This window comes from Amphibalanus amphitrite, unplaced genomic scaffold (assembly GCF_019059575.1).
Source record: "Amphibalanus amphitrite isolate SeventyFive unplaced genomic scaffold, NRLGWU_Aamphi_draft 000219F_arrow, whole genome shotgun sequence".
Lineage (NCBI taxonomy): Eukaryota > Metazoa > Arthropoda > Thecostraca > Balanomorpha > Balanidae > Amphibalanus > Amphibalanus amphitrite.
The window spans coordinates 526590-545902 of record NW_024881714.1 but is presented as its reverse complement, the minus strand read 5'-3'; the positions used below and the strand labels follow the sequence as shown (position 1 = coordinate 545902).

The window sequence follows — 19313 nt, the reverse complement described above, 5'->3', positions numbered from 1 at the left end:
AATCGTCTTCCCTGTTCGTAAACGCATTCATCAAAACCACGTCAGGCGTCTATATTATGCGGTAAAAACAGGTGACTGCGTGAGCGACATGGCAACAATAGCGACACGACAGCGTGGCGGCTGCGGCGGCGCGGCAGGCGGCGCCAATCGTGACTAGATGGACCGGCCGGCGCGCCGGGCCGATCAGGCATACGTGGCGGATGTCAATAGACTAATCCAGCGACTGAGGGCTCCGGACGCTTGCAGCCCTCCCCAGGCTCTCATGGGCGGCGGGAGGCACTGAGCTCCGAAATAATATCCCGCTCCTCATCGGCGGCACAACTCATATAGGCGACTGAGGCTCACAACCATATCTCGGCGTAGCGTCTCGGCGTCTAGCTGCCTGTGGTCGGCCGTCCGAGCCCCCTAGACGGGCCGGACCGGCCGGGACTGCGGGCTGCGGAAGCCGCGGTGCCGTTTGTTCTGTGTGACCCGTAGAGCTCGGCCCGGCTGGTGATTTGGAATGTAGCCGCGGCGGCTGTTACGCCGGCTCCAGCCGCAGTAGCAGAGCGCTGAGCGCGGTGGCGGCCCGCTCTTTGACCATCCAGCGCGGTCCGTCGGCAGTGTAGGCGCCCGGCCGCAGGCGCACCTCCAGTGCAGCGCTGGCCACCACTCGGCCCAGCGACGGCTCAGAGTACCTGTCAACGGGGGCGGTAACGTTACCGAGCAGCCATTAACACAGGAGAGCATGAATACGTTGACAATGAGGATAATAAGCAGTCAGAGGATGGCTAAAAAAAGATCCAGAGCGATTGGAGTGCACTCATAATTCATGGACAAAAAGAGATGATTCCTTACGATAAATAACTCAATTCCAGCCTGCTTCTAACGAAGTAACTCATATCTTGTCAATCACAGTATATGTAATGGGGAGAAGCTTGACCGTCATGTGCGTATATTCTAATCCACCTGACCTGTCTGTATCCAACTGACCAGACCAGCTTCCCGTATCTGACCAGCCAGATCAAAGTGACCCGACATTGACAAATGTGTCCTACCGGCCAGCCCGCATCCAATTACTGACCTGACTGGTGGCCAGGTGGCCGCCGCCGCCGCCTGCCGTAACGCCGGGTAGAAGACCAGCTCGGCACGGCCCGAGTCATCGTCCTTCCCCCGGCCCGTCGGCAGGGCCTGCATACCCAGCTCGCCTGCGTACACACGCAGTCACCAGTTAGAGAACATACCGCGCACGTCAGCAGCGCCTGCATTCCCAGCTCGCCTGCCGCACACACGCAGTCGGTGGTTAGAAAGCACGCAGTTGGACGGGGAGATGCGCACATTGCAGGCGGAGATCACGCCGATTGGGCAGCGCTAGAGACACTGTCCTTGATGACTTACGTTATTTCATGATGACCATTCCAATAATCGTTTGATATGCTTCTAAATATTCAGACGTCAATCTAGATATAGCAAGACGAAGCCTGACGAATTCGTTTTGCTTACAATAAGCTGAGGCTGAAGTGACAAATGTCTGTCTGAGATCACTCACCCGGCACCAGCAGTTGTCCCCTGTCCAGTGTCCGTCGGATGTCGCCCAGTCTCACTGCCGCGAACGCCGTGTGCCAGCTCAGGTCGGCGCTCACCGCCGCTCCTGTAGGCGCGGCCAGGGGCAGGCGACACCAGCCAGCGGCGGGCCGAGCGGCCGGGCCGTCCGCGCTGCCGCTGCCGCCGCGGAGACGGCAGCACGGCTCACAGAGACACTGGGCCGCCGGCTCCGGGCTAAAGTACTCGTCTGGGGGAGAGGAAAGAAACAAGTAGCGTCAAACAGAGCCCGGATGCTTTCTAAAGGCCATACTGCTGTTAGAAGATACTATGGTTTTCGAAAGTGCTCTGCACGTAAATATTTACCATGTCATTGTATTAGGTTCCATCTATGATTAACAGATGTAACACTTTACGATGCTTTACAAAAGAACCAGTTAAGACTACTGGCTCATTTAAGAAACTTCGCTTGAAACCCCACGTGCAAACAAGCAGGCAAGCATCCATGTTATCTGACTTACACCTATTTCCGTAACTTACCTGGCAGACCGAGTGAGCTCCTGAAGCGGAGGCAGGCGCTCTGGAAGGTGCAGTTCTTTATCACAGCGGCGGCCAGCTCGCCGGGCGCGCGGTCACCGCCGGTGCCGAGCGGCCGCAGTGAGCCGGCAGTGGACGGGTCGGGCTCCTCCTGGTCAGGGTCCGACTGACTGATGGACACCTGTGGGAAGGCGGTCAACCGGTCAGGGTAGGGTAAACAGCGGGTCACGACCACGTATTCGGTAACGGCACTGAGCATAGATGCTGGACGAAGTACTAGTCTCATAGGACGGTCAGAACTCTGATACAAAAACCTGGGCCGCTTTCCAGACCATCACGTTATCAACAGTTGAGTTAGATGAAAATCGTAATATTCCTAACACAGCTAACACCTGTGGAACAATACTTATAAATCATCCCTACGACCAATTTTGAATCAAGATGTTAGACTCCCTGGTCCCTCATAATGATCCCCTTCCACAAATGATGCGTTTCTGATAGCCGTCCCGTCCCGGCCTCCCACATATCCTCACCTGAACACACTGTCCGTAGAGATCCACTAGCGCGTAGCAGGGCATGGCCACGGGCCCGGCGGCTACGCCCTGGTCCACGCCGTTGACGAAGAGGTGAAGCCGGGCCTCGGCGTCTACCAGAACTCCTACTAGGTGACCGGCGGACAGGGTGTCCAGGTCCACACCGTACCGGCCGCGCACCTGAAGAGGTGAAAGGGGAGTGATGATATTAGCACCGCGTAGGAAAGGAGGAAAGACGGTTATCAGGTGGAGCGATGCGCAATGTGGAACGAACTTCACAATATTGCGATTTAATGATCAACTTTGTCCTTTTTACTATCTTTTACAAGATCTTTCGCCTTTTTGCAAAGAACATATATAATAGACCTCTACCGGACTAGGAAAGTCGACACATCTATGGATAATATCTCGCGGTGTCTGGATAAGTTTTTTTTTAATCACTCAAACGCATCGCATTTTATTCCGGAGATAGCGTGTCCATACTCCATCTAATATTTGCACAGGAGTCCGGAAGGCCAAACAAGTGGCATTCATGTAGCATCACCATTATTCTACAAGTGAGTGGCGTTATAAGTAACCTTGACCCCGACCACTCGAGGCGCCCCTCACTTTGACGCCGTTGTGGAAGACGGCGTCGGAGGCGATGCACCAGGCCGAGCGGCGCAGTCCGAGCGCCGACACCGGCAGGCTGGCGGCCCGCTCCCGCTCCGGGCCCAAGCAGCAGACACCCACCATCACAGACGAGCTCCAGCAGGGTAATAACCGCTCAATACGGACCTGTGGACACAGTTATAGACTGTCACAGACGCCCACCATCAGAGACGAGCTCCAGCAGGGAAGGAGACGCTCGATACGGACCTGGAGACACAGTTACAGACCGTTATAGACGCACACCATCAGACGAGCTCCAGCAGGGTGATAACCGCTCGATACGGATCGGTAGACAAACTTAGTCCAACACGGTAGAGTGAAGAGTCCCACACACAGACGAACACTCAATCAGACTCTCATCATCAGACATCACACTCCACCAGAGAGAAAAGATCAATACGATTGCACGCTCCCACTGTCATAAATAATGTAAGGACACATGAGTGCCCCATGACGCTTGCCGCCTTCCTCCCCCCCCCCCCCCCCCACACACACTGACCGCAGCAGCCCACCTCAAAAAGTTGTCCGGCTCGCAGCGGCTGGGCGGAGAGCACCAGGCCCTGGTTGTAGCTCGCCACCCGGCGTGCCACGCAGCCCTTGTTGCTCAGCGCGATATTCCGACCGTGACAGTCGCGGAAGCGGACCGCGGGTTCGACCGGCCGCGGTGGAGTGGATCCCGCCAGACCGGAGGATCCTGAGGGTCCCGCCGCTGGAGTTGCCGGCCCTCCTGCCGCCCCGGGGACGGCTGCTGCTGCTGCCGCTGTGAGGAAGGTAGAGGCGTCAGAAGCTACTACAAATAATAGCTGCAGAAACATTATTATATTGATGTTAAAAAATTTTATCCACTTCCATCGAGATGATCCATTTCACAGAAGCGGCAAATTATGGTTCATTTTCACGCCTTAGTCCTAGTCCTCAACGCATTTTCCCGCAAAATTGGTTAGCGCCGCTATCCTGCTCAGGCTTGAGCCATCCCGCGGTCATGCAACAACTCTACGACAAACACGAGTAGCCCGGCTACCACACCCTGCCGGACTCGTTCCACTCACCTGGCAACGGTCGCGCACCGCCCAGTTCCAGCGAGTCCTGCATCACTGAGACGGGCGAGTCGGGCGCACCGCTGGCCGGCAGCCCACCGCCGGGTGAGGCCAGGGAGCGGCACGTGCTCACCGCCGTCACCGACTGGGTCCGGCCGTACAGCTCGGCCACGCCCCACACGCGCTGAAATACACACGGAAATCGCTGGCCGTTAGTGATGGTGAGATGAGATAATAATCGACAGCCCTAGGGCAGGGAGAAGAATCAGGGTGTAGAATTCAGTCAAAAGATAGTGGAATACCTGATATCAATAATACTGCATCGATAATGGGTTGTAGCTCGCCGGCTTTGGAGGGGCATGGCGACGTCCTTCACAAGCCGGTCCCATTCACGTTTTCCCGTCTAAGTTCCACAAAATGCTTCAAAGATCCTGAAGAATTGGAACCAGATCTCCACGAAAATAAATGCCCTCCGCCGGCCGCGCCATTCCTACCCTGGGCAGTCCGGAGGCCGCCACGCCCATGTCCTCCCCGTTGATGACCAGTCGCAGGCAGTTGTCGGTCGTGCACCTGATTCCGACCCGGTCCCCACGCCGCAGCCGGTCCAGGCTGGGACAGTAGTTGGTACGGACCGTGCCGCCCGCCCGCCGCACCTCACTGCCTGTACAGACACACAGACAGACAGACAGGGTCAGACACAGACAGACAGACAGACGGCCAGACAGCCGGTCCAGGCTCGGACAGTAGTTGGTCCGGACCGTGCCACCGGCCCGCCGCACCTCACTGCCTGTACAGACACACAGACAGACAGACAGACAGGGTCAGACACAGACAGACACACAGACAGGGTCAGACAGACGGTCAGACAGCCGGTCCAGGCTCGGACAGTAGTTGGTCCGGACCGTGCCACCGGCCCGCCGCACCTCACTGCCTGTACAGACACACAGACAGACAGACAGACAGACAGACAGGGTCAGACACAGACAGACAGATGGGGTCAGACAGCCGGTCGAGGCTGGGACAGTAGTTGGTGCGGACCGTGCCGCCGGCCCGCCGCACCTCACTGCCTGCACGGATACACAGATACAGACAGGCATTGTCACAGAAAAAAAAAACAGACTGACAGCTAGGCAGACGATGGGAATGCTGGGGCTGGGCTAACCGTAGTGCAGTTCGTCTCCAACCAAAGCAGCTCCTTACTGAATTGTTTTAGCTACATTTGAACACTAATGTCTTATAGACTTACAATCTACCAGTTCACGCCCAAGCGCCGACTGCCCCGACGCAATTCCTCGCGCACTCCCCTCTGCTCCAGTCATGTCCCGTTGACGCGTGCCCAGTCTCTTACCTTCGACCCACCACGTGTGCTCGGGAATCTGGTCGAGGCTGGACGGCATACAGCCCACGTTGTTGGGCGAGAAACACGTCAGACCCAGGCGGAGAGAGCCGGCGAACTGGTCGCACAGCTGCTCTATCCGCAGCTGAGGACACACAGGGGGGCGGACAGGGCGGTTTCAACTCTGGAGCAGAAGGAACAGTCAACGATTCAGTGTTCTATGACAAACGTTTGACTGTGAGGTCCTTAGTATTCATGGTGAAACAGCAAATCAGAATGTGTGAATGCAAGACAGATTACGCTTTCGGATATTGACTCGTCAGTTCCAGATGACGAACTGTTGATATCAAAACAATGTACCTAGAATTTTTAAATAGCACGTCAAAGCACGTAGACCGTATAGCAGACAGAGTGGCTCTCAAACTGACCTCGAGCAGCTCCTCAGGAAGCAGCGGAGCCGCGGTGATTATCACAGAGTTTGAGAAGCCTCGCAGCCGGACGGCCGTCGTATTATTATTGCGAAGATTCACATTCTTACCACAACATAGACTAAATCTGCAACAGAAGAGACAAAAGGTCAGCTTACAAAGTTGCTACCTACCTGAAACCTACACGAACTATAAGGGTAAGGTGTAAGACGTAAGTACTAACTACAGGGTGTTCCATAATGAATGTGCATTTTAAATAGGCTCAAAATCTAAGTAATTGTATTCATAACACATAGAGCGATATACCATTGTATTGGCGAAAGAATGGTTTTTTCTGTCGTAATGGCTTCAGACACTTGCATGCTTTCAGTTTTCGGCACTGGCGCCGTTTCTGCGGAGGCAGATTTCGGCCCTCCTGCAGACATGCCGAACCGCCTGCCTGACGTCCCCTGGCTTCAGCCCGCGAGCAAATGCATCCACAGTGTTTTGCAGTTCCAGAAGTGTAGTGGGAGGGTTGCGCCGTAATTCCGTAATGGTACGTTATGCTTTTCCTTAAAATGGTACCCATACCTACGGCGTACCGCAGTTACGTTTCTCAGCCTACCATATTCTGCGACTGCCCAAACTGTCTCTCCTTGTGTGAACGGCGCAGTGCATCGTATCTGTGCTGCTGACATCGCGGCGGATGGCGGCCATGACACTGAATGCTTTGGGATAATTTTTGCACAGATAAAAAGGCCAATCTTTTTGGAACAATGCTCATATAAAATTATCGATCATTGTTTTATTTAAGATCCTCCAATGGTACATTTAAAATGAACACTCATTATGAAACACCCTGTATATAGTACGTTAGCTAGGCGAGTAGGCGAGGTTCAAATTAGTATTTCGTCGTATGAAATTTATGAAAGACAATTCCAAAAACGCACTTCAAATATGGAGCTACGAAACTGTGTTACAAGATGCCAAAAAAGCAAACACCGGCCATTGCACATTCGGTATTTAGAAGCCAATATAACTGACAGATCAGACACAGGGAATCCAGTCAGCAATTAATGACCCCCCCCCCTCTCCGCTCCATCCCTAGCCCCACGCACAATGCTCCCCATCAACTCCCATTACCACCCTCACCACGACTCACCTGTGCGCTATTTCGTTGCCCAGCAGTATACTGAGCGCCTGCGAGCTCTCCAATATCTGAGAGTCGGAGCAGAGCAGGCTGTTGTCCTGTAGCCGGGTGACGTGGTTCAACACGCTCACCTGCGCACACTGGCCGTACAGGTCTATCACTGCGTACACGTCTGAGGGGAAAAACGAGGGACCAAATGTCAATCGTGGTCAGAACAGAACAATGCACCCATATATGTAAAAGTCCTATCAGTTTCGGATATGGTAACACGGGGACTGTGGAAGTTGGGGGCAGTTCAGCATGGCTAGGGGATTCTGTATGATAACAGTATACCAGCGGCTGTCAGCCAAAACGTCGTCAAAATGAGCGATTCAATGATCTTCCGAATGAGAACTTAATTCGTTAAGACCCGAGTCGGATTGGTAGCTGCAGATGTCCTCTAGACATGCTTTAGAATTCACTTGAATTTAAAAGAGTCAAAAGGCCCTCCCTTCATGATGATGAATCAACTTCCATCCACTTATCCACACTCTCACACACGAACGGGCCACTCACTGAATGGCCCTCCACCCCATCCCTCCCTCCCCACCCCCACTCACTGGGCGGGACGCCGTCACAGGCCACGCCCTGGTCCTCTCCGTTGATATAGACGTGCAGGGTAGAGTCAGCCAGCCGCGCCAGACCCAGCCGGGAGCCCACACCCAGAGTGTCCAGGTCACACCGGTACCGGTTACGGATTATCTTGCCGTCCTGTAAAGCGGAGTGGCAGGTCAGACGGTCGGGCGGGGTGAGATGAGATGTAGGGGTACATGGTCAGACGGTGGGGCGAGGCAGCGCGGGGTAAAAGGAAGCGGCGGGTTTCCAGCCATTGTATAGATCTGGAGTTCAGACCGATCTGCGAACCTAACGATGCCGTAGAGCGTTAGGTTCGTTATGGGCGCCGATGACCACCAGCTGTAGTCTGGGCGCCCTAAACCTCCAAATCGTCATCAACTTTTAGGTTCGTTAGCAAACTTATTAAGCTACTTGCAGTGTAAAAGGTCGTGGAGAAAAAAGAACCAATAGGTAAGCGATACCTTTACACTGAACATGATCTCTTACAGACATAAAATGGTGGAAGTTTGTGGCACCCGCACCACCTACTTGCGATGTGCGTCCGTCATGGGCCTTATCAGGCTGTTTATTCGGTCTCACATTAAATCTGGCCTGAATTAGCGATAACTGTCTTTAGCTGCCCGGTTCTTACCTTCATCACAGCCGAGCCGGAGATCATCCAGGTATCGAAGTCGATGTCGGTCATGGTGCGCGGGAATTTGAGTTCCTCGGGCGGAACCAGAGTGACGCCGGCCTCGATACTGCCGCTCCACCGGTCCACCATCCGCTCGATAATCACCTGAGAAAGAGGGAGAAATAGTAGAAGTTAGGCACAAAGAGGCCATCGACACTACCGCTACACAAGTCACAGCTCGATGATCACCTAAGGAGGGCAAGGGATGGTGGTAGTCAGACTCGGAGGAACGAGGCAGTCAGACAAACAAGCAAAGAGGGATGAGAAAGGATGAGTCAAACAGTCATGGACGGGGGTAGTGACGGGAAGACGGCGGTGACAGACATCAAGAAGTCGACCGGTGACCGCGGGCAGGGACGGGTGCGCGCGCGCCTCGCTGCCGTACCCACGCGCGTGTCAAGTGAGTGCCTGGCTGTGCGGCAGCTGTGCCCTGCGGTACCGGTGACTTTTGCGATCTTTTAGATTGAGTGAGGATGGAGAACGCCCGGGCGGTGGTTAGGGGGCACCCCCGGGAAAGATGATTTTCCGGGGGTGCGGGCGGGGGCCCGCGGCCCGTTGTGAGCGGACCTTGAGTGACTTTGAAAGTGGCATTGTGACCATTGTTGTGTGACGAGACCTTTGCTGAAAATTAGAGCTGTGACAGCGTTTCGGGGCCTGTAATGCTGGTTTTGGTGTGCTGGTCGTGACTTTGGTGCGATGTGAGTGATTCTGGTGCGCCTGCTGGTGATCTGGTGCTGCAGTGTGTATTTTGTTTCTCACTGCTACGTGGCTTTGAGTTTTATTCACTCTCTGTGCTATGCTGAATCACTGGATAAATAGACACCAAAATCACAAAAAAAAACTTTGCTCATTTCGTGTCCGTGATCCCGCAGACAGTGTCCATCGTCACGGCGATTCCTGGAATTGGCCTGTTTGTCGTCTGTCTGATGTGTGTAGCTCGTGTTGGAAGCCCCTCGCCGGGCGTTCGTGAGCGCGCCCGCACGAGCGCACTGCGTTCGGGGGCAGTGGCGTGACCCGGTCCCATAGCCGTGGACTCGGTTCACGCGTACCCGGACACATGAACCAGACCTCAGTGCGATATTGACCTGTGACGTCATGTGTTTAGTTGTTAGATGTGGACAGTGTTGGATTTGAGGTGTGCACTGTTCATTTTGCTCGTGATGTTTTGTATAAACGACTGTTTTGTATTCAAATGTGACCAGTGATTTTGTATTGAGTTGCATGAATACATGTTTGAAATACCCGTAAAAAAAGACAGACATCAAGAAGCGGTCACTGTCGCATAGTTGATAGTCAAGATCCTTTCAAACATTAGTACGTGCTTGTTAAATCACTCGTACCGTTTCAACCAAAATGCTACACACTCAGATACTGCTGACCAAGTCAATATCCCGGACCCAGAAGCTAGGATGCTTGACTAATGCTCCCCCACATTCTCCTCTAAGTCTGGCAGATCAGCCGCTGACATTGTCTCACCTCAAAGACCTCGGCGTCGCGCAGCGGCCGGTTCGACATGATGATGGACTCGTTGAACTCGCCGTGCGCGTTCGGACGGCTCGCCGTGGCCCCGTTCATGGAGACACGAGCGTTCCTGCCGTGCAGCTGGTGGAACTTGAGGTCGCTGCGGGAAGAACAGGGAAGGGTGGGACGATAAAGAGAGAAGTGCTGGGGATAGCACCGTGAGCTCAGAGGTCAACACTTAACCCTATTCCTGGCGGGGGGGGCCTCAGGAGCCCCCCCCCCCTGAGGTTTTTTGGTTATTTCTCCCAAACGCGTTGAGCTAGGAAGCTCAAATTTTCTGACTTTTCCTAAAAGGCTTCTACGTAACATGTCTGAAAATTTTGAGTTGATCTAACCTCAGGTCAGGTCACCAGAGGCGGTTTGGTGACCCTAACTCAGAAAAGTTTGCAATCACGCCAGAGCTAGAGTTTTTGACCGATCAATTTCTTCTCTTCAGGCTTTAGTTAGGGTACCAGTATGTGCAATTTGTATATCTCGGAATTTTGATATCGGTGACCTAAGGTCAGGTCAGTTTCGCGACCTCCCCATTATAAGTCAATGGGGGAAAAATCAACTCCCTGTTTTTACCACTAAAACGGGTCGGAATGGCCCCATATACCATACATGACTTCATATACGATCAACCTTCACTACCTTGAGGTCTGTTTTGCTGTTGGGCAGCTGTGAGATCATGTGACGTCATCAAAGGTCACCAAAGGTTTTTGGCCAATAACTCCGTACAGGAACAGGATACAGACGCGTGGATGGTCTCATTGTGTTCAGCTCGTCAAGACGCATCGAATGATATACATGATGACCTCGAGGTCACGTGACCTGAGGTCAACCTTTGACCTTGACCTTTCGAGGTCAACATATATATCATTCGATGCGGATTGACGAGAGGATCACGATGATGCCCTTAGTTTGTTCCTATCTTGACTAATTCGAAAGTTATTCGAGAAAAACTCTCTCCATATCTAGCGCCGCCATTTTGACTTTTTCGACCCCTGTGACGTCATCTTTGACCTGACCTGAAAATGACCTTAGTAAAAATTGTAGATCTTGACCGTGCGTATCCGATGCCGTTTACCGTTTGTCGCTGCGATGTGTAGTTTTTGAGATCTGAAGGGGGGCCGAATCGGCCCCCCCCCCCCCCGCCAGTTTCTTGTCCCGGCGGAGCCCGCCAGGAATAGGGTTAAAACAGCGTGTAGAGCGAGATACTCGAACATTTTTTGTTCATGTACTCTTGCATGACTTCAGTCCCAGTATGAAGTCAACTACGTTGACCTAGTAACGGTATTCAGTCCGTCCGTCTGTCTCATGTTCTATGTGATGTTGGCCGTCCCGCACGGCGGCTCTTACCTGTACAGGGTGGAGCTGGAGCCGGTTGAAGCAGCCGGTGATGGCGCCTGCGACCTCACCCGCTCCACGATGGTCACCTGAGCAGCCTGGCCGTACAGATCGACCACTCCGTACACGGCGCGAGGCACGCCCAGTGCCGCCACACCCTGGTCGACGCCGTTCACGAAAAAGTGCAGCCGGCCGTCCTCGTGAACGGTGACACCCACACGGTCACCGACCTGAGGGTCAGGGGTCAGAGGTCAGGTCACCTGTCACTGGGGTCAGGTCACATGTTCACCGACCGGCTAAGGGTTACGGGTCAGAGGTCAGATCACACGGTCACCGACCTGAAGGTCATGGGTCAGCGGTCAGGTCATCGGTCATTGCTCACCAACCTGAGGGTCACAGTCAGAGGTCAGGATACATTTACCTCACAAGGTCACACAGTACAGTGGCCCAGTCGGCACTGTTCAGCGCGGCCGACGCTCGATAATAATCAGACAGGTAGTGGACAGTGGTCTTATGTGATAAGTAAATGAACAGTGGGTGCCTCGGGTCGGTTCGTGTCAAGCAGGTGGACTAATCACAGCGCTCGCCGATGTGAGCCAGCCTACTACCAGTTATCTGAGTCAGAGACACGCACCTTGAGCCTGTCCAGGTTGTGTCCGTAGTCGTCCAGCACAGCGGTGCCGTTGTGCATGACGCCATTGCCGGTCATCATCCATGTGCCTGACCTGCGGAACGGAAATAGCTCATCAACGCACAAAAAAAGACAGGAAAGATCATAACCTAACTGCAAATGGAAGAAAGGTGTTACCAAATCGCCAAACATAACAGCATTGTCGCCTCTAAATTTCTCGCAAATAACCACGGCTAAAAAAAAAATAATAACTTTCCACCTTGCACGCATGACACAGATCCACCACGGCTCAGTGTCTCCCAGCTACCCATGCGACGACTCGAATTCAATTATGTCGCAGCACAGCGAACTCCCACGCTCACCTGACGTTGGTCATTGTGGACGGGTACTCGAGATCGGTGGGGCCGTGCGTGGTGACGCCGATCTCGATGGAGCCGGCCCACTTGGTGACCACCTTGTCCAGCCGCACCTCGAACAGCTCCTGCGGCCGCAGGTGGCGCGCCGTCATCACCACGCCGTTGTTGAAGTCGTCCATCGCACTGTGGGGTGGATCGGTGGGCCAAAGTCAGAGGGGAGTCACGGTGACAGAGAGACACTCAGGTGTACAAAACATAGACAGAATCACTCAGATCAGTATAATGAAAAAGACGAACGATTTCAGCTGGACTGCGTATCACTTTTATAACTCAAATCATAAATGCCCGAAACATTATTCGTATGATTTAAACAAAAATGTCGCCCGTTGTTCACCTTGGCGATATCGTTTCGATCAAACAAGCTCCCAAACCTGAAACCAGTCAGCATCGCCGGAGCGGACTAGAGTACGATATTATCTACACTCTTTCCGTCCTCCCTCCCACCATCACCCCATCCTATCCCATCCCATCCCTGCAGCCTCCCACACCGGTCGTACTTGGGTCTGTGCGCGGTGCGCCCGTCGGGCAGCACGGCCGCGTGGCTGCCGCAGCTCGTGTGAAACGTCAGGAGGTGCGGGTCGGCGGCAGACAGGGACAGGGGCAGCGGCAGGCCCCGGGAGTTGTCCGGCAGCTGCGGGTCGGCAGCGCCGGCCACCCGGTCCTCGCTGTCGTCCACTATTGAGACCTGACAGGGTGGAGAAAAGAGTCATGGTTGATAGGTCGGAGCATAATGTGACAAGTGACAGTAGAGATGATAGAAGCTGACAGGCCAGGGCGACATCGGGAGCATGTGAAACTACAGACCGGGACAATTTAACGAGTCATGGTGGCTGGCATCGGCCGTCGCAGCAATTTTAAACGGTGATAGCTTGCGAATTGTAGTCTCACTCTCATGGTAACCACGAATATAGTGGGAGACCACCTCAGCTGTGACCTGAGACATGCCATTCCCATTACTCACAAACCATGCAATCATTCCTAAAATCGACAGTGAACGTCATGTCCCGCAGTAGTGTCGTCGTGAAGTCCCACGTACTCGGTTCTACCGGTCTTTGGCTATCTTCCACCTACCCTCCCCTCCACTACCTTCGTTGTACCTTGACGGTCATGCCGTAGAGATCGACCACGCCCCAGACGGTGGGCGGGGCGTTGGTGGCAGCCACGCCCTGGTCCAGGCCGTTGATGAAGAAGTGCAGCGTGCCGTTACTGCGACGCATCATGGCGATCCGGTCTCCCTCCTGTCGGCGCCGAGCACATCGTAAGGAGGTTGAGAGAAGGGTAGTCATTGGTCCATAAGCCACACATATAGTACAGGGTGTCTCAAAAGTTCGTATATACATTTCCCAAATCCCATGTCAATAAAGCATATAAGAACCGGCCAAAAATCTAAGGTTTTGGTGTCCGTGTGTACACTAGACAAATATGCATGCTTTGACAACTGATTCGGAAGGTTGGAAACCAAACCCTTTGCTGTATCTCCAAAAATATTTGCCCATACCGATTTTCGTCACTCCGTCAGCTGCCGGAGGCTGATAAAAGGTTACCAGCTTTCAAGCTCTTGTAGGGGAATCCCCCGCAGTTTCTGCGTCGGATTTAGGTTTGACGAGCTCCCCGGCAATATCCGCTTCTCCCTGAAAGCCGATAGCTTGCATCGACACCATCCGTGAGTATTTTGTAGGTCTTCTCTGGCGCTAACTCCTTCATGAATGACTGGCGCCGACCTCCCAAGCACCATTTTCCTTTTCAAAACAACCCCATTCCTGAACAAATGGGAGGTGCCAGGGGCAAATTTTTCGCAGCATATCGTAGCAGAATGTGTCGGCCATCCGTTTCTTAGACACATTTTACAAAATTTGCAAATCCCGAACACTCGTCATTCCCAATGTCAAGACCTTCGCTGGGTTCCGGAGTGTTTTCCTCAGGAGAGGTTCTGCTTTGTAAAAGGCCAAAACCTGTCCATCGTGCGGTTTTGTCCGGATTTTGTGTGTAAAAGAAAGCTATTTGCTCCAGATCTGCCTCTTGAAACTTCGTTAGATAAAACTTTACATTAATTGACACTTTTGGAGGGTCACTTGTCCTCGGCATTGACGATTTTCGCATTATTTTCCCTCAAAATTTAGCGTTATAGATATTATAAACAATTTTAAATGATATTTTGTCTTTATTTTATGATGACCTGCAATTTTTGAAACTGGGTAACCTCTGTCTGTGAGCTTCTAGTCAGTTTTCAATAGTTAGGACTGCATTTTCAGCTGCTTTCCGGAGCACGAGTCAGCTGCGGTACAAGGGTCGTTCAAAGCGCTGTTAGTCTCGCATGGTTTTGTCCTTCAAAAATTTTAGCCACCGTTTTTATTAGATGATCATCATGTTGTACTCATCCTCGCCGACACTTTGCCATGTGTCATTTCCGACCTAACCATTCCCATTACTCGTGAAGCAGAGAGTTTCTCAGCCGACCCAAGTATGCGACCTCCATTTTCATGCCTGATCCATGGTCAGAGGTGAACCCTTTTTGTGTGCTCATGAAGGGTCGAATGCGCTTGAAAACAATGAAGCTGCTTGAGGAAGGTTGTTACCAATGCCCATGCAAAATTTCGACTGTTAATTTCATGTTGATTCAGAATTATTGACAAAAAAGCATGGCTGGTACCTGTAAGCGAACTTTTGAGACACCCTGTACAGCAGTACAGTCCGCACACACAAGGGTCACCTCATCAATGCGCACCATTCGGAGGTTCGTGTCCACCACATCGGTGCCGCGTTGACTATCTCTCGTTATGACTCATCGTATTTAAAAAAATGTCAAAAACTCGTCACTCCCCATTGTCTACCTCTGCACATGACCCACCCTCAGAGTCCATCAGTAACGCACCTTGAGCTCGTCCAGGTTGAAGGTGCCGTACTCTCGGCGGGTGCCCTTGCCGTTGGTGAGGATGCCCGATCCGGACATCATGATGGTGCCGGTGCGCAGGTTGGTCATGGTGGCCGGGATCTTCAGCGTGTCCGGACAGTGGGTGGTAATGCCGGCCTCGATCGAGCCCGACCACTTGTCTACCAGACGGTCAATGCGGATCTGAGGGAGCGGGGCGGGGCGGGGCGGGGCCAGGCCATATGACGGGCTGGAAACGAGCACCTCTACAGCAGCTACACGTGAGCAGTCGAATCGATCGGCGTCATCGATTCCTTAATTTTCAAAGCGCAATGTTGATTGATGAACGGAATTCAGTCATTGATTCATTCATGCATTCATTCGTACATCAATGAATGAATGAATGAATGAATGAATGAATGAATTGACTAATTACTCTACAAAATAAGCAAAAAATGGCATCTGTCATGATTAACGCGGTGACTATTGTCGTGCACCACCACCGTTCTAGCTCTTTACAGATTAACTCCTAAGGTTAGTAGCACACGACCCGTCATTACCAGCTGATGTAGCCGGGGCCTGGCCCCTCCCCTCCTCCTCCTCCCCCCCCCCCGTACCTCGAACAGCTCATCATCCCTCAGCGGCCGGTGGGTGAGCACCACGCCGTTGTTAAACTCGTCCAGCGGCCGGCGCCGCTCGGCCGACCGCTCCTGTGCCGTCAGCAGCACCAGGCTGCCGTGCCGACTGTGAAAGCGCAGCCGGTCGCCGGACGAGCGCGCCTCGGCGCCGCCGCACCGGTTGTCACCTGACGGGGGACGGGGCGGGTCATGAAAATGAGAGGAAGAGACGTTCATTATTTGTCTGTCACTAACGGATAGACGGGAATATGGAGATGTGCTATGTCGGAACTAACTAGGTTCAACGGGTGAAGAAATGAGTAATGACAGTGCTGTCTGAGCCGCAGACGGCTGCCGTCAACGACAGAAGAAACTTGTGAGCTTTATTTTATTGTGCAGATGATTGTAGTACAGCGTCCACAAGTTTCAGCTTTATACCAACCCACGGTCCCACAGCCTCCACTTTTCGTGAGGTATCCATGCTACTGCCACAGATCATGCCCTGCTGCCACAGTCCTCCTCATACATAGCCAGCATTCTCTACATACGACAGCGTTCAATCTGTGGCGAAACTTACGTTCCGAGTGACGGTTGCAGTTGGTAATCGACGCCTGTGAGCACTTCCCGTAAAGGTCGACCACGGCCCACACCTGAGCGGGCAGACCGCTGCCGGCGATACCCTGAGGCGAGCCGTTTACGTAGAACACCAGCTCGCCCTGTCAGCACAGAAAGGTCAAATGAGGTCAGGTATTGGGAGCCAAGTCAGTCGGCAGAGGTCGGCAGTGGCGACCTTAGAAACTTGCCGATAAATGCTGAGCACCGTCATTGATCGGGAGCTAGGACAATAATTCATCGAGTTATTCCTGCAAGTGATACCGATTACCGAGAGTTATCGCAGCCAGACAATTACAACACATTCTATTATTGTTGCACTTGGTGACACTCCAGTTTCGCGACCATTTCCACGGTAAACGCGTGGCGACACCGCGCGTAGGCGTATCGTATGACACTACCAGAGATTACTGACATGCCCCAGAGATTTATGCAGAGCCCAACTGACCTTGTGTGATCGCGACACGCCAACTGTGTCGCCCTCCGCCAGCTGATCCAGGTCGGAGCCGTACAGTTCCACCACCGACCTCCCGTCGCGGGACACAGAGCTGCCAGACATGATCTGGCAACAGACCAGTTAGAAGTCAGACCTCAAATTACCGCAGTCATACCACCAGACAGTCAATGATGTTTGGGGGTGTGGGAATGAGAAAACTGAGGATAAGGCAAGCAAACTTGACAGATAGTTCAGTGCTATTGGTAAGCACATGTTCAACTACACGAATTTTGCGCCAGGTTTGGCAGGAGCATACAATGTTTTTTAGTCATTGTTATGTTGGTCTGTGACCAGATTGTCAAAAAGAACACAAACATTTTACAACTGAAACAAAAGTTGTTCAATTTTAAGGCATTCTGAAATAGAGAAGTTGTTTGACCTTCAAAATTTTCAGACATCCCCCTCGAAAAAAAAAAAATATGGTGCAAAATATTATATCCAGCTAAGTAAAGGCTAAGGCTACTGACCTCCTATGTGCTGATTTAGTGAGTGTGTGTGTAATGGGGGGGGTATGTATCATTTTTTTCACATGGTGATGCTGAATTAACAACAATAATAACAATAATAATAAACAAAAGAAAAATGCTTGTCTGGGCTGGTTCACATTCTAGGAACAATCCAGGAGCAGTGTACCACCATAAACCACCAGTTAGGAGCAGACTATTTGACCAGTACAGACCCAGGTGCCACTCCTGAGGTCCATGGCACTGGCCGGCAGTTCCAGTGAGGCAGGGTTGCATGGCGTCACTCCGATCTGTAGACCTCCACTCCATGAGTTCACCTGTGAAGATCCAATGTATGATGTGAGTACAGAATCCTCTATATGTGGAAAATGCCTCATACAATGGGACCAAGCTGTAATATTCTTACTACCCATGTCATTTGTAAACCTTAGCTTTGACAAATGACTTGAGAAGTCTTCAGGAAAAAAGCAAATATTATCAAACATACAGATATAACATAGCAAATATTATAGAAATTATCACAGTGATTTTCAATAGTTAGGCTTAAAGCTGAGCTCAAAACATGGGCCCTGCTCAAGTGTCTGCGGCCACCACAGAAAAGGCAGGGCTTAACTGGCAGCCAATCAGGTTGGTGGGAACTGCTGTCTGTGTGTCACCTAATTGGTGGCTAGCTAAGCCCTGCCTTTTTTATTATCGGATCCACAGCGGCTGCAGACACTTGAACGGCCGTGGTGATCCCTATCACCCAAAGTGAAGGATGACATCAGGAAGTTGAATACAGTAATGATAAACCAATAACACAACCAAAATGCCTAGAAGTTTCAAGAAGCCCATGCTAACTTTGCTGAATAACAAACCTTGACCTAAATCACAAACCCTTTGTGTTGCCTTTGTCAAAATACAATATGAGCTGTATTGCCAATCAGATGCCCGTGCCTGCTGGTCAAAATACTATTTAAAAATAAGATTTTAGATGACCTATTCGTGTGACATCAGCCAAAATGAAATAATATGCAAGAATTTAATATTGAAAAGCAGAAAGCCAACTAAAATACAAAAAAATACGCAACAGAGACATTTATAGCACATACCTTGGCCTCGATTATCACCTCAAAAATTTGATAATCATTCAACGGTGCATGGCTAAAAACAAGTCCATGATTAAATTCATGTGTTGCCGAGCTTCTAACGGCTGTCTTGTTGCTATTTGATAACACAATCAATTCACCGCATCTCGAGTGAAATTTATTCCCCCACATCCCCTCACTCATTTTCCTAAATTGACAACACACCTAAAACGCTGCTATTCGTCCAGCTACTAAACCACTGCTATTTTCAAACATGCACGGAATAAAACAGTGCATGCCCAAGCGCAGCACACCGTTCCGTGCTTCTGTCCTCAGGATACTGAAATCCTTCTCCTCCACGCCGCAATCCCCCTCAGTACCTTGGGGCTGGGTGGTCTGTCCTCTGGACGGAGTCAGTCCCGGTGACTCACTAGCGTGCCTGCCCAGACCAATGTCTCCCCCTACATCCTATCACCCTCCCGGCTCTGAAATGGTCCCATTGGACCGAAAGGGCCTAACCCCCCCCCTCCCCCCAAAAATAGCGCAGCACAATAGTCACCGAATGCGTTTATTCGGTGACTTCTCTTATCAGGATGGAAAAAAATACGTGATTAAAAAATAACGCAGGTCACCAAGCAAACCGAAGGATTTTGGCAAGCCGACGGATTGCCGCCAATGCAGAAACTCACACTTGGCCCAGCTGCAACCAGTTCTCTAATACCGTGCTGTAACCCGGCGGCCGTCAGTGCATATACATACGCCTCGATTGAAGAATACCTTCCAACCCTTTAGTCATTTTTTAGTCTCCTATAAAAAAATAACATTTTATTT

At 51.9% G+C, this 19313-nt stretch overlaps 1 protein-coding gene across 2 annotated transcripts; it reads right to left on the bottom strand.

Moving 5' to 3' along the window:
* Nucleotides 1–30: 30 nt before the first annotated feature.
* On the bottom strand, nucleotides 31–18701 carry LOC122385439 (neuralized-like protein 4). Of its 2 annotated transcripts, none has more exons than XM_043373714.1 (26): nucleotides 18507–18701; nucleotides 17631–17732; nucleotides 16904–17017; nucleotides 16421–16559; nucleotides 15844–16031; nucleotides 15230–15430; nucleotides 13455–13595; nucleotides 12855–13042; nucleotides 12304–12480; nucleotides 11945–12035; nucleotides 11323–11540; nucleotides 9937–10081; nucleotides 8419–8565; nucleotides 7772–7922; nucleotides 7185–7344; nucleotides 6044–6170; nucleotides 5628–5760; nucleotides 4774–4940; nucleotides 4292–4463; nucleotides 3755–4002; nucleotides 3201–3368; nucleotides 2592–2771; nucleotides 2062–2239; nucleotides 1529–1771; nucleotides 1064–1258; nucleotides 31–677 (listed from the first exon to the last, which is right to left on the bottom strand). In XM_043373714.1, exons 1-26 carry the CDS (start codon nucleotides 18684–18686, stop codon nucleotides 406–408), a joined length of 4425 nt encoding a protein of 1474 aa, XP_043229649.1. In that variant the 5' UTR covers nucleotides 18687–18701; the 3' UTR covers nucleotides 31–405. The 2 variants fall into 2 exon arrangements, with proteins under 2 accessions (XP_043229649.1, XP_043229650.1); XM_043373715.1 differs by having other exon boundaries at nucleotides 1064–1187.
* Between the last annotated feature and the right edge of the window lie 612 nt (nucleotides 18702–19313).